Source organism: Martes martes, assembly GCF_963455335.1.
Source record: "Martes martes genome assembly, chromosome: 15".
Classification (NCBI taxonomy): Eukaryota; Metazoa; Chordata; class Mammalia; order Carnivora; family Mustelidae; genus Martes; species Martes martes.
Genome location: NC_137903.1, coordinates 61,761,853 through 61,776,969, shown reverse-complemented (window position 1 = coordinate 61,776,969; position 15,117 = coordinate 61,761,853). Strand labels below are relative to the sequence as shown.

General features: G+C 42.8%; 1 protein-coding gene across 1 annotated transcript; it reads left to right on the top strand.

Moving 5' to 3' along the window:
* Positions 1-319: 319 nt before the first annotated feature.
* BECN2 (beclin 2) lies at positions 320-1,618 on the top strand (the record flags this gene model as incomplete). The annotated part of the gene is made up of 1 exon (XM_080824451.1): positions 320-1,618. One exon carries the CDS (start codon positions 320-322, stop codon positions 1,616-1,618), a length of 1,299 nt encoding a protein of 432 aa, XP_080680577.1.
* Positions 1,619-15,117: the final 13,499 nt, after the last annotated feature.

Genomic DNA, 15,117 nt, shown 5'->3' with positions numbered 1-15,117 from the left:
TTTAAGGAGGGAAGTGCCACGATCAGAGCTTAGTTATAAAGATTGCTCTTAAGATATGCCTTGGGAGTGGTAAGGGACAAAGTGAGATGATCAGATTTTCCTTTTAGAAAGAATCACTTGTCTAAAAGTCTAAAAGGAGCTAGAGGAGGCCTAGAGGTATCTAAGGAGGGTACCAATGTAAGGTTTTAAGTAGAAGAGTGACAAGAAGAAATATGCATCTTAAAAGAATCACTACTTTAAAGAAGCTTGAAAAGGTATAAATGGATAGGTGGGCAGCCAGAGGAAACTTGCAGTCAGAGTAAGAGCCAAGGCCACCACCATGTCTTCCATCCGCTTCATCTGCCAGGGCTGCAGGCAGCCCATGAAGTTGGATCAGTTCGTGGGGACCTTGGATCCCGAGACGACCCAGGAGTCTGCGGCTTCCGTAATCACCTCAGCTCAGCAGGAGCCAGGAGAAACCCTGGAGCATGGCCCTCCCGCCAAGGCAGAGACAGACAGTGAAAAGCTGCAGGCTGGTGCCTCCTGTGCTACCCACCCTGGTGATGGCAAGATGTCAAGGGACAGTTCTAACAAGTTCATCTTGCTTGGAAAGTTTGACTCTGCAAGAACACTCACGAACATCCAGAAGACTATTAGGGACATTTTTGACATCCTCACTGGAGAAAAAGATACGGATCACCCGCTTTGTGAGGACTGTACGGACAAACTGTTAGAGCAGATAGACACCCAACTCGTTATTGTGGAATCCGAGAACCAGAGCTACAAATATTGGATGGGGAGGATACGTGAGGAGGAGACAAAGACCCTGCAGGAGGAGCTGGAGGGCCTGGAGCTGGAGGAGGCGAGGCTGGTCCAGGAGCTGAAGGAGGTGGAGGAGAACCAAGAAAGAATAGCAGAAGATCTTGAGGCAGCCTGGGCAGAGACCAAGATGCTGGACCAGCAGGACGAGCAGTCCTGGAGGGACTACAGTTACTTGCAGTGGCAGCAGCTGGAACTGCAGGACGAGCTGGAGAGCGTGAAGAACCAGCTGAGATACGCCCAGATCCAGTGGGGCCGGCTGAAGAAGACCAGTGTCTTCAGTGCCACCTTTGAGATCAGGCATGATGGTCCCGTGGGCATCATCAACAGCTTCAGATTGGGCTGCCTCCCCACCACCCCTGTGAGCTGGAAGGAGATTAACATGGCCTGGGGCCAGACAGCCTTGCTGCTCCTTGCCCTGTCCAATAAGATTGGGCTGGAGTTTCAGAGGTATCGACTCATCCCCTGTGGAAACCGGTCCTATCTCAAGTCTTTAACAGATGACCCCGTTCAGCTGCCATTGTTCTGTATTGCAGGACAGAGAACTTGCTCACATGTCAAATTTGACCAGGCAATGATGGCTTTTTTGGACTGCATGCAGCAGTTCAAAGAAGAGGCTGAGAAAGACAAGTGGGGTCTTTGTCTGCCCTACAGGATTCATGTGGAGAGTGGCCTAATGGAAGACTCTGGAGGCAGCGGTGAGTTCTATTCAATCAAGACCCACTTGAACTCAGAGGAGCAGTGGACAAAGGCACTCAAGCTCATGCTTATAAATTTTAAGTGTAGTCTCGCTTGGGTCTCTTTAAGATACCGAGAATAACTTTTTCTTTTATGAGGGAGAGGGAGTTTTTTTGTTTAAAATATTTTGTTTGAGAAAAATATCAGAAATTGTAAAATTGAAAGATATAACATGCTTATAATTTTAAAAATAAATGGCAACCCAAGCATTAATTGTTCAGAGCAAACCAAAAGCCATTACTATTCTTCCCTGCATGTCTTTGTCCTCCCTTCCTTATACTTTCCTGTTCCCTCCTTCCCCACCTCAACAACCATCCAAAATGGCAGTAAAGATTGAATTATAAGTTGACCAGATTAGATTTGTTACTAGTACAAAAAAAGGATCAAGAGATGCTGAGGGAAAGCACTAGGGTGGGGCTGAGGGAAGGGGGTGGTGAGGAGAAAGCTTGAGTCTTCATAATGGTATTTGGGCCACTAATGTATGTAGAGGGACTTTTGCAGGGAAGGTGGATATTCAAAGATACCATGTTTTTGCAGCAGTGTGTAGTGTAAACCCCTCCTTCCTCCCTGAAAAGCTTTCAGTAAAATTCTATACATTCTTCAGTGATTTAAAAGTGAGAAGTGTGTCATATTGGGTTGTGCCCTTATGTTGAGACTGATCTGGTGGGGGTGTGGCCAAAGAGGACTGGTAACATCTTGGCTGATAGGTCAATCCAGTCATCAGTTGAGAGTCATCAGGTGAACCCTTACAGAGACCTGAAGATTTCAAAGAAGTCAGCAGGAGTGGAGGTGTCTAAGTGGCTCAGTTGGTTAAATGTCTGCCTTTGGCTCAGGTCATGATTTCAGGGTTCTGGGATTGAGCCCCGTGTTGGACTCCCTGCTCAGCAGAGAGTCTATATCTCCCACTGCCCCGCCCCCCACTCATGCTCTTGCAAGCTTGCTTGCTTGCTTTCAGATAAAATCTTCAAAAAAATAAAAGGTGTCGGCCAGAGAACTTTTAAAAAATGCAAATTGTATCATATTTTTCATCTGCTGCTTCATTGTTCTCAGGATAAAATTCAGGCCTGGGTCCCTTCTTGTCGCTCCAGACTCACCTCACAATTCTTCCAGAACCTTCTTATTCCAACACATGCTAAGTCCAAACTTCCTCTGCCCTTTGCCCAGCTGAACCAGCAGGACGAGCGGGGTCTTATGTGTCAGGGTCTTCTAACCAAACTAAACTTCCAGAGAGCTACTTTATCTTTGTAGTCTAGTTAGTGCCTAGAACAGCACCTGCCTCATACATACTAAGCATCTATAAATAGAATTCATTGTGGAAAATGAGAAAAGGAAGGTGATTAATTTGTCACAGAGTACAGCACCAGGAGATTGATTAAATAAAGGTCCAAGCCTGTGATGGGATACAATGTAGGCACCAAGATGTTACAGAGGAATATTTAATTATGTAACATTTAGTGGCAGTACTTGTATTAAGTAAAAAGGTTAAGAAGAATCTGAAGATAGTGGAGAAAAGTGCGCGGTTATGGTATGTGAGAGGAGAGCTCTCAGAAGCACGGACACTGGGCCTGTGGCCAAGGATGACAAACGCAAGGCGGGCCTGGATGGCCTGCCCTCACGTTTATGGCCAGTGGAGGTCGAGGTTTCCACTGGTGTCAAAGAGTGTCGGAGTTTCGCTTATACCTTCTTTGTTCCATTGCTCTGAGAAGCTGCTGAGAAAGGTGGTCTGGGACATCTGATTAGAATTCACTAGAGAGTGAGGAAGGTCATTTGGGCCCTGGAGACTTAACCACCCACAGGACAGTTGACACTTAGAGCTCTGGGGCTTTGTAGAAAAGTCAAAGAGGTCTGATGCCGCTTGAAAGAAAAAACCCTTCACTCTTCATGTGCTTTGGTGAAGGCTAATTGAATCCCTGATGGTTGCCTCCTGATAGATCATGGTGGCTTCCAGTGACCAGTTCTATCTGTGGCTACATAGGAGAACTTGGGCCAGCTTCTAGACAGTGGTCTTGGAGCTGATCTCACTACAGGGATCTAGACAGGGGTTGGAGTTCATTGATATGGCTAGAAGCCATGGCTAGTCTACAGATTTGAACAGTAGAGGGGAAACAAGCCTTGAATAGAGTTCTCCTCAGTATGGGTGATCCTAGGACAGACATTTTAACTCAGAAGAGCTGCACACTCAAATTTCCTTAGCTAGAGCCAAGACAGTAACAAAGCATGGCCTGGCACACGTCCTTCCTGAAGGGGTCAAGGGCTTTATAGCTCCAACCAGTTCCAACCTATAATCCTAGGTCCCTGCATCAAGATTTCCAGCTCTTCAGGAGAACTAGATATCTGGAGCTTAATAAGAAATCCTTTAGTTTCTAAGTCACAGTATCTAATTAAAATATTTGAAAACACTTTGAGTCAAATGAAACAGTTTTGGGGCCACATGTGGCCTAAGGCCATTAATTTCTGGCTTATTTTACATGGTTAGCCTGAGAAGTAAGGAGATAAAGTTTATGAAAGAATTTACTCAGTGAAAAAAATCCTATAAGAACAATTTTTTTTTTTTTTGAGGAGGTTAATTGGAATAATGAGAGACCTCTGTTTCTTAGAGGTGGAGAACTGGGGTGTTGGATCTTTGTAATGCTTGGGTTTTAATCAGCAACTTGCAATAAGTAAGATAAAACACAGCTTCCAGATCTTTGAAGATTTGTCTTAAAGAAGAGGTTATTATGAGGCATCAGAGAGAGAGGTTTGAGGGGAGGGGTAGAAGGGGAGGGAGAGAGAGAATCCCAAGTGGGCTCCATGGCCAATGCAGAGTTCAGGGCTGGGCTCCATGCCAAGCTCGACGCAGACCTCAATCTCACAACCCTAAGATCATGACTTGGGCCAAAATCAAGAGTTAGATGCTTAACTGACTGAACCATTCAGGCACCCCTATCATATTTCTGATGATCATTCTATATGTGCTGATTTGCAAATCTTCTATTTCATCACTCCATTTCAAATGTTATTTTATACCTACATAACTTCAATATTGTAACCATATTAATACAATTATCAGTTATATTTTGGCTTCACCTAAAAAACTCAGGGAAAGAAACTACCTATTGTCTCAAAAATGTCTTTTCACCAATGAGTTCTGTCCATTTTAAGTTACCTCTTGAGGGGAGGACTGACGTGGAAGGGATAGAGATGTGTGTAAGACTTTTCTGAGTGTATTATTCATAAGGTTTTAAATTTTGAATAATGCAATTATTTCATATATTCAGAAAAGGTAAAAATACATCAAAGAGAAATAAAAACCAAGTGTAAAACTGATCATATAAACCTAATATGTCAAATTTTAGCATCGCAGAGAAAAGGATTAAGTACTTTTGTTAATAGTAATGTGCATATTTTTAGCTATACTCTGAAGACTAAAAAGTACTACAGTTAGGGGCACCTGGGTGGTTCAGTTGGTTAAATGTCTGACTCTTGATTTTGGCTCAAGTCACGATGTCAGGGTCTTGAAATTGAGCTCTTCATCGAGCCCTGCTTTTGGGCTCCATGCTCAGCGAGGAATCTGCTTGAGACTCTCTCCCTCTCTCTCTGTCCCTCCACCCCACTCTCTCATGCTCTTTAAAATAAATAAATACATCTTTTTTTAAAAAAAGTACTACAGTTAAATATTAAGCATTGCCTTGTTGTTTTATTGGTAGTAGTAACATGATTTATGATTTTTAAAATTATGAGGTATATATAGTAAGATAAAGCTATCAGTATTTGAACCGGAAATATTAGTATGAATTCTTGTGTGCGTGTTGTGTGTTTGTTTTCTTAGCTCTGTTTACTAAAAGGGTCTGGAAGCAACAACAAGCCTGTCACCATAAGCGCCCCCCATAACCAGATCTTGGTTTCTAAGTCCCATTCCCCCACAAAAAGGACATTTTTCAGAGAAAAGATGGAGAGTATGGCTCATCATTTCCCATGTAGAATTTTAGCCATATCAATGACCTCAGACCAGGACAAATGAGTGTTTTCCTCCTTCCATTTCTGGTATCCCTAGGAATTCACAGATTCTTTTTTGGGAGGCACTACCATTCATTACCAGATGATAAGGGTATATTGTTTAGAGAAAAATGCCACCTCATAAATGTAGAAAGAACAATAGAATAGAAAATAACCATTTTGCAATCCCTGAGGAAATAGTTGACTCAGGTAAGGATAATCAGAGACGCTGAAGAAGGGTCCTGGGGAGGAAGAGGTTTGTGGAGTGCCCAGTGTTACCCCACAGACCGAGCAGCTCATTGACATACGTTTATTTTATTTTATTTTTTTTAAGATTGTATTTATTTGACAGAGAGAGATCACAAGTAGGCAGAGAGGCAGGCAGAGAGAGAGGGGGAAGCAGGCTCCCTGCTGGCTGGATCCCAGGACCCTGAGATCATGACCTGAGCCGAAGGCAGAGGCTTTAACCCACTGAGCCACCCAGGCGCCCCTTGACGTACATTTATAACAGAGAAGTGTGGTGCCACGCTTTACTCCAGTTGTCAAACTTAACATCACTAATCAGGAGATGATCTGATACTACATGTCTCCTGACAGGATATATTAACCTAACAGCAACACCTGTGAAGTCTTGTTACTTGAAAAGTTTAATGTAAATCTTACTGAGCCCCTGGACCTATCTTCCAATTTACTGGAACAAACTAAATCCCATTACAAAGAAATAAACAGGTTAATCTAGAATGAGATTTCCTACAGGACGATTGGACAAGGTTTCAAAAAGTCACTATTTTTTTTAAAGTAGGAGGAATGTATTAGATTAACAGAGACAAACAAGATGTAACAACCAAATAAAATGTGAACTCGGGGAAAGGAGCCCCATCAGCTGAGCAGGCCTGCCACTAACGGCTAGGCGGTGGATTCTCCTGACGAACACAAACAACTTCACAGAACAAAAATCAGGGCACTCTGTGACCAAGACGGAGCAAGAGAAAAACCAGACCACTCTGTAATCCTCTCTAAGGACAGACAAAAACAAGAACATTGTCCAAACCACAAAGATGGCCAAACATCTCCCTTCCTTGCTTTGTTCCTCCTGCTTCTAGAAAAAAAATTAAGAAAATCACAGAATTGCCTTTGCTTTTTGTCAGCACGCAGTCCAGAGCAAAACCACCAGGCCCTGACCCCTTCCTTACCAAAGAGAATTTCCAGCCTTTCACAGGGTTCTTCCCTACCCCACCGCCCTCGAAAAGAGCCAGTCAATCCACCTTTGTTCAAAGCATGTTCCCACAGAATCTGGAAGCAGGACATCAACAGCTCAGACTAGATCTTGGTTTGGAAAAAACAGAAGACAACTGTAAGACATTTTGAGGAAGAATTATGGAAATGAAAATATAGTCTGATATTAGGTAGTATGTAGAAAATCATGAATTTTCTTGGGTGTGATAATGGTGTTGTTATGTTGGAGAATATAATCTTAATGTATATATTTAGGCTTAGGATGTGTGTTCAGTAGATTTTGAAGTGATTCAGTAAATTAAGGAAATGTATTCATAAAATCATTGTGGTGAAATGTTGAGACTTGGTTGTGAATAGGTATGTATTTATCATGCAATTTCTTCAACTTATTTTTTCAATGTGCACTTTTTTGAGATACTTGATGTATAATATTGTATCAGTTTAAAGTGTACAACATAATGGTTTAATATTTGTATCTATTGCAAAATGATGGCCACAATAAGTGTCGTTAACCTCCATTGCCACACATACTTAAGCATTTTCTTGGAATGAGAACTTTTAATTTTAGCAACTTTTTTTTAAAGATTTTGTTTATTTATTTGACAGAGAGAGACACAGCAAGAGAGGGAACACAAGCAGGGGGAGCGGGAGAGGGAGGAGGAGGCTCCCTGCTGAGCAGGGAGCACAATGCGGGGCTCAACCCAGGACCCTGAGATCATGACCTGAGCCAAAGGCAGACACTTAAGGACGGAGCCACCCAGGCGCCCTACTCTTAGCGACTTTCAAATACACAATACAGTACTATTAACTATATCCCCATGCTATATATCACATCCCTAAGACTTATTTATCTGAAAACTGGAAGTCTCTATCTTTTGATCCCCTTCACCATCCCCCACCCCTTTCCCTACAATCTGTTCTCTGTATCTGAGTTTGGGTTTTGTCTTTAGATTGCACATATAAGTGAGATCATATAGCATGCATCTTTCTTTCTCTCATTTATTCTTTAACTTTTTTAAAAGATTTTATTTATTTGAGAGAGAGTGAAAGTGAGAGAGATCACAGAGGGAGAGGGAGAAGCAGACTCGCTGCTGAGAGGAACCCTGGGATCATGACCCGAGCCAAAGGCAGAGGCTTAACCGACTGAGCCACCCAGGGACCCCATTCTTTAACTTTTAAAAATAAATTTACAAAAGATAAATTTTTATAAATGTTTTTTAATCTTGAAAAATGTCAGATTTAGAAGTTGAAAAAAATTCTCACCTCCCCAGCTCTGCCACTTATAAGCTAAATGAATGGAAACTGGGTTCTCTATTTAAAGTTTAATTTTCTTTTCTATAAAACACAGATGATAGTATTAGTCTCATCTAATTATGGAAATTCAGTGATAATATTTAAAGTGCTCAGTAAAGTGCTTGGCATTTTATTACTATTATTATTATCATAATTACGAAGATGTAAACATCTTTGTACTTTAACTTGTGAGTGTTTATGACTTATACAACTGTTTCTACATCACAAGTTTCTGGACAGGGAATTTCTGGGACAAAAAATGTGAGTTTTTTTTTAATTCAAAAAAGTTTTTACCAAATATAGTTCCTTATGATTATATCCAGACCCACCCTAACGCTTGCGGGGTCCAGAAGGACAAGTAAAGATGTTCATATCCTATGTGTAAATACTTGAATCAAGCCCCAGACTGTTCAGTAAGGTATGTCCCATCCTCCTACCTTGACAAACACACCTTTGTTATTACCTGGAAGTTCAGTTTCAAATTCGGAATTCTTGGACGCCTTGAGTAGGCTGGGATGTTCTGAATGGGTCCATAAACCAGGGGCCACCTTCCCTTTTCCTCCCGCCCCTGGTTTGACTCCACAGAGTCAAGGCAGACTTTCCTGTGCCTCCCTGTGAACACACCAGCTTCAAGCTTCCTATCCAAGCTTTATCCATCACCCTGTAATCAGCCGCCTGCGGGCTGCCCCCGCAGGTCAGAGATGCACACACCGGCAGCACGATCTGCCGTTGGGAACGTGGTATAAGGGAGTGAGAGCCCTGTTTAGTTCCTGACATGGGCTCTGGGCCATTTTTGCAAAGAGCAGGGCCCTAGATGTCTGGAGAAAGATCTAGAAGGGGTGGGGCGTGGGCTCCGGGTGAGTCTGCTGTCTTCTGCTATGGAGTATTCCCCACATTGGGGAAGTCTGTAGCAGCTCAGGGCCTGAATGGGGTCCTCTGAATTATGAAGAAGCCTTTCTTGTTTCTGTTGAAGGGGGTTTAGCCAGTTTATATTCCCACTGAAGGTGTCCATTTCATCACAGCATAATTAACACTGGATAATATCAAGTTTTTAAAATATTCACCTATCTAGTACATGAAAAAAATCTCAGTGTTTCAACTTGAATTTCTATAATCATTGTTAAACATTTTGGTATTTATGGGTCTTTTGGATTTCCTCTATTGTGAATTAAGACAATCTTAATTTTTAATTTTTTTTCTAGTAAGTTGCAAGATCTTTCTGTATATTAGGGAAATCAGCAGTTTTCATATGAGTTACACGTATTTTTCTCCTCTGTTTTCCCTTCTATTATAAGGATACAGTTGATTATCTGGAAATTTTTATTTTCATTTTTTATGTGGTCAAGACTGGTAGTCTTTCCCTTTATGACTTCTGGGGTTTGTGTCATGGTGGGAAAGTTGGTCTCCATGCCAACATTATCAAATTATTCGCCCACGCTTTGTTTCCCTCATAACAGTTTCGTTGTTTTTACATTAAAATATCTGATCCATCTGGAATTTATTTTACTGTAAGATTTGATTTAGGGCTCATGCTTCCCTTTCATTCCAAATGGCAAGCTCCTTGTCTCAACTGCATTTATTAAATAATCCATCCTTTGGCGCAGATAGCCTGACTTGCACGTGGTATAAACACACCTTAACTCCTTAACAACATCCCACGGTCTTCAAGGACAAAGGACAAGGACAAGGACAAAGACCGCCTTTCTTCTCTCGACCCGTCTCCACAAATACTTGGGAAAATGGGAGAACTTGCTGGCAGCTACAAAGAAAGTAGTTATTGCAAAGAAGAAATGAAAGAATGGTTATAAAGTTCTTAGTATATCATTGCTACATATTCAGGTACCACTAGTATTCTTTTGTTTAGGTTTTTTAAAAAAATTTATCTAATGTTATATTAGGACAATGGTATTAACAATATAAAAGAAGGATGATTATTGCCTTCTTGGTCAAGACTGTTACTCCTTGCTCACTTCAGTGCATGAGTCACTCCTTCCCCTCCCTGTCCTCCATCCTCCCCAAATCTCACAGTGGCTAATAAGCCAAATGGCTGCACACCTATTCCCAGCTGACCTCAGATTTTTTCCTCTTTTTCTAATTCACGTGGCTTACCATCAGGTTTGAGATATTATGGGGGAAGAGGGAGAAAAACACAACAGCAAAGGGGTTTTGCTTGTTGGTTTTGCTTTTGTTATAACTATAATAATGAAGAAAAAGGCTATTTCAAACCTAAGTTGATTTCCTATTTACAAACATGGAATCCTGGCTGTGTCAGTCCCTCCAGGTCCGTCCCCTGCTCCGTCTCTGCGTGCTGGTCCCAAGGCCTGCGGAGATTCTAAGCAGGGACTGCCACTTCGCTGGGACATGCTTCTGTCTGTTTGCCCCCAAACCTCCCCCAGCTCAGAGCTTCTCAAGGCAGATTGATTGAGTCCTGTGAGCCCAGGTCTAGTGTCTGGACAATCCTGGGCAGTTATGACCACTCTGTTTCCCTTCCACCCATTGGAGAGGTGCCCTTATTACGGTGGGTCTGTGTCCATTCCTTTTTTTTTTAAAGATTTTATTTATTTATTTGACAGAGTGGTCTGTGTCCATTCTGTTTGAGTTCTGCTAAAACCAATTCAACAGAATGATTCGAGCAAATAACCTTGGCCAGCCATGCTCCTGGTGGTTGAGGTGTCCTGGAAAGAGCCTGGTCTTTGTAGTCAGACAGATCTGGTTCCAAAACATAGGCCCGGCACTGGGGGCCTGGGAGAGTCACTTAATCTCTGTGTGGGATTTCCTCATCTGTAAAACCTGATCATGTGATATGGAAAGATCCACAGGCAAATGGGCAAGACCAGTGATCTGCAGCATAGCGATCGGGAAATGAGAAGGTCCCGAGAGAGCTCCCCAGGAATAAAGACTTCACGAGGATGGCACTGGCGAGACTGCCCCTCTACAGTGTGCTCTTTTTTTTTTTTTAAAGATTTTATTTATTTATTTGATAAACAGAGATCACAAGTAGGCAGAGAGAAAGGCAGAGAGGGAGGAGAAGCAGGCTCCCTGCTGAGCAGAGAGCCCGACACGGGGCTCAATCCCAGGACCCTGAGACCATGACCTGAGCTGAAGGCAGAGGCCCAACCCACTGAGCCACCCAGGCGCCCCTACAGTGTGCTCTTTTCACTTGGACTCTCTACCTCTGCTCACCTGGACACAGGGGCAATCCTGCACCTGCCTCAGTGGGCTACGGAGAGGATTCAATGAAATAATCCCAGTAAAGCACTTAGAATCACCCTGGCACCTGGGGACGATCTAGTCATATCACTACTGTTTCTTTCTTTTTTTTTTAAATCTATCTCTAGATCTTAGATGATGGAATTAATATGTCTAAAAATGTCGAAGGGGAGGGCACCTGGGTGGCTCAGTCAGCTAAATGGCTGCCTTCGGCTCAGGTCATGATCCCAGGATCCTGGGATCGAGTCCCACTTCGGGTTCCCTGCGCGGCGGGGTGCCCGCTTCTCCCTCTCCCTCTGCTCCCCTGCCCCTGCTCTTACGCTTGCTCTCTACCTCAAATAAATACACAAAATCTTTTTTAAAAATTACCCTATTTCGAGGAACTCCAGAATATTTGTACGAGAGTGTGAAAATTAGACAAGCACGCATTCGTCAAATAATTGTGAGGATCAGCTCAGGACTAGGCTGACACCTAGGCAAACAGGAGGGGAGATTCTTCTCAAAGACTCAGAACCAAGACAGCAGAGGCACAGATAACTACCATAATTTCAGGTTGCTTGGAGGAGTGATGAAGAAGGTGATGCTGTGAAGAGAAAGCTAACTGATCAGGGAGAAGGAGGAGGAAAATGGGTTCTGGTGATAGGATGCGTCTCTTTGAGGGAACCAAGGGCAGGGAGGGCACAGCCCAGGAGAAGGTACGGACAAGAGTGTTTGGCTCTTCAGAGAAACAGCAGGAAGGATAATAACAGCATAATTCACCATAAATAGAGGCATGGATAAATAAAAATAAGTAAAGATAAATCAATTTTATGGGATATGCTAGGAAGAATGTTAGAAGCATGTCCGAGATACATACATTTTGGGGAAAAGACAGTACTGAACAACATACTGTATATAGTATAATTATACTGAAAATATAAATATATATATGAATGAATATTTTTCATTGGCATGAATATTTCATTTTTTTAAGAGATTTTGTCTATTTGACAGTGAGAGAGGAAACACAGCAGAGGGAGTGGGAGAGGAAGAAGCAGATTCCCCACTGAGCAGGGAGCCCAATGCAGGGTTTGGTCCCAGGACCCTGAGATCATGACCTGAGCTGAAGGCAGACGCTTAATGACTAAGCCACCCATACGCCCCATGAGCATTTCATCTTTTTTGAAAAAATAGAATCTGTTACAATGAATTTAGACTATATTACTAATTTTTTGAAATTCTGTATGTGTATGTAATGTATTCAAAATTCAATGAATTTATTAACTCCTTCCCAAGGATATCCAAAATATGAACAAATTTTGCATGCCCTTTTTGGCAGCTCCTGTATCAGATTAAGAATTCCTGATGCCAAGTTTAGGAAAAGGAGAAAAAGGAATGAGACAAGTCATGTGATGTCAGCTTTGTTTCTGAGCTGTTTTACAGGGTAAATCACAGTGTATGTTTGGGAGTTAAAACTCTTGGGAAGAATTCCTGATGCCGTTAGTTCTGTAGCTTAATATACATGTAATTTGTCTTGTTTTGTCTCTATGTTCATCAAGCAGCCGTCTGATTATAACCTGGCTTCTTGCGTGAATTAGTTTCCAGGGAGAGAATATGCTGATCGTATGGGTCGTTTGATGGTCCTTCTTTTAAAAAGTGTTTGTTATTATTGGGGTTTCTTGATGGTCTTGTATGAGTGTAGAGACAAGGAATTGTCAATGAGAGGTAGCTGTCCATGAGGGGTGGCACGGACAGGTAGAGGAGAGGGTCATGAAGCTGAGGACAGCTCAGGGACAGCCTGTGGCATCCCGAGCTCCCACAGTACTGCTCCGTCAGCACCCACCTGGACAGACAAGCTGCCCAGGGGTGTTAACTTTGTCTACCCCTCCTCGGTTATACATCAAAGATCTCTGATCTCAAAGAGTGTATAATATTTTCTGAGAGAATGGATTGTTTGATGGAAACTGGAGAAAAATAAACTACAGTGCAAGGTCAGAAAAATAATGTAAAACTTGATAGAATTTGTAAATAGTTAAGGAAGTTACAAAGGCCTGATGGGATTATCTGGAGAGATCACATTCCTAAATGGACTTTCCCTGGATTTGATTGCATTTCCTTCGTTAAAAAAAATCCTATAAACTGTGTGGGTTTGTTTTCTTTTACCTATCACACGCAGGCCTGGCCTAACAAAATGGGGTCACTTTCCTGTGTTTTAGAGATTTGTGGCAATGTAATAGTTCTGTACAATGCCTTTCCAGGGCAAGAAGGACGAGAGTCTTCTGTCTCCGTCTCATTTACCACAATATTGACACTTTGACCAGGAGACTCCATTACGGATCCGAAAAAAGAACTTGTTTCGGCCTCCAAACAGAGAGCAGTTCATAGGAAAGGGGCAGCCACCAGGTGGCTTGGGCCTGTACCTCCACTCACACAATTTCCTGTGTGACCTTGGGCAAAGTATTTAAACTCTTGTTTCCACTTCTGTTCACTGATAAAATGGGGAGGATGATAGTATTTCATAGAGTAGTTGTGGGAATTAAGAAGCAGGTACGATTTCATGATATGTAAAAAGTATGTGAAATTCACATTTTCATAAAAAAGTTCTGTGGAACTTTCAATCATTTATATACACTTTCACACATGCTTTTGGGTAATCTTTCTTCTTTTCCTTTCTTTTCTTCTCTTTCTTTCTTAAAGAGTGAGCAGGGAGGGGCGCCTGGGTGGCTCAGTGGGTTAAAGGCTCTGCCTTCGGCTCAGGTCATGATCCCAGGGTCCTGGGATCAAGCCCCACATGGGGCTCTCTGCTCAGCGGGGAGCCTGCTTCCTCCTCTCTCTCTCTCTGCCTGCCTCTCTGCCTACTTGTGATTTCTGTCTGTCAAATAAATAAATAAATAAATAAAAATCTTTAAAAAAAAAAAAAAAAAGAGTGAGCAGGGAGGGGCAGAGGGAGAGAGAATCTTAAGCAGGCTCCACGCCCAGCACAGAGCCCAACACGGGGCTCGATCTCACAACCCTGAGATCATGGCCTGAGCTGAAATCAAGAGTCCAACGCTTAACTGACTGAGCCCTCCAGGTGCCCCTTGGGTGTGCTTTCGTGTGTCTTCATGCTGCAATGGAAGAGTTGAGTAGTTAGGACAGAGACTGTATGACCCACAAGTCTAAAGTGTTTGCTCTCTGATCTTTTACAGAAAATGTTTTCTGACCCTGACACTAAATTCAAGCCCCAAATGATTACATTCAACAGACAGAAAATTACTCTTATAAATGTGAAAGTCCATTTTTGTACTTTTCTTGCTGGAAACCTGTCATGAACAGTTTGCAAACTACGTGTTGGTTCTCATGTCTTTACGGCACAGCTGAACACAGCCTGTGGACTGCACCCTGAGCAGCTCTGAGGTAGAAGGCAGAGGAAGGGGACTTGGAACGGGCTGCAGGAGAATTCCAGATACCCCTGGAATGACCAGTGCGCAACCACTCAGGGGAAAGAGCTTGGCATGGTCTAGGCTGATGAGTCCATAGTCGTAGGCAGCGTTTCTTTCTTTCTTTTTTTTTTTTTTAAAGATTTTATTTATTTATTTGAGAGAGAGACAGTGAAAGAGAGCATGAGAGAGGAGAAGCAGACTCCCTGTGGAGCTGGGAGCCCTATGCGGGACTCGATCCTGGTACTCCCGGATCATGACCTGAGCCGAAGGCAGTTGCCTAACCAACTGAGCCACCCAGGCGCCCGTAGGCAGCGTTTCTATACAAAGGTATTTTGGGCCTACATGGGTATTTAGAACAAATGAGAATTCTGTGCCAGTGTTTTTGCGTGGAGTGATTTCTGTTAAAACCTGGATTTCTGGTTCTTCGGAGACAATCTGGAGACGTGGCATCATGGACCGACACAGG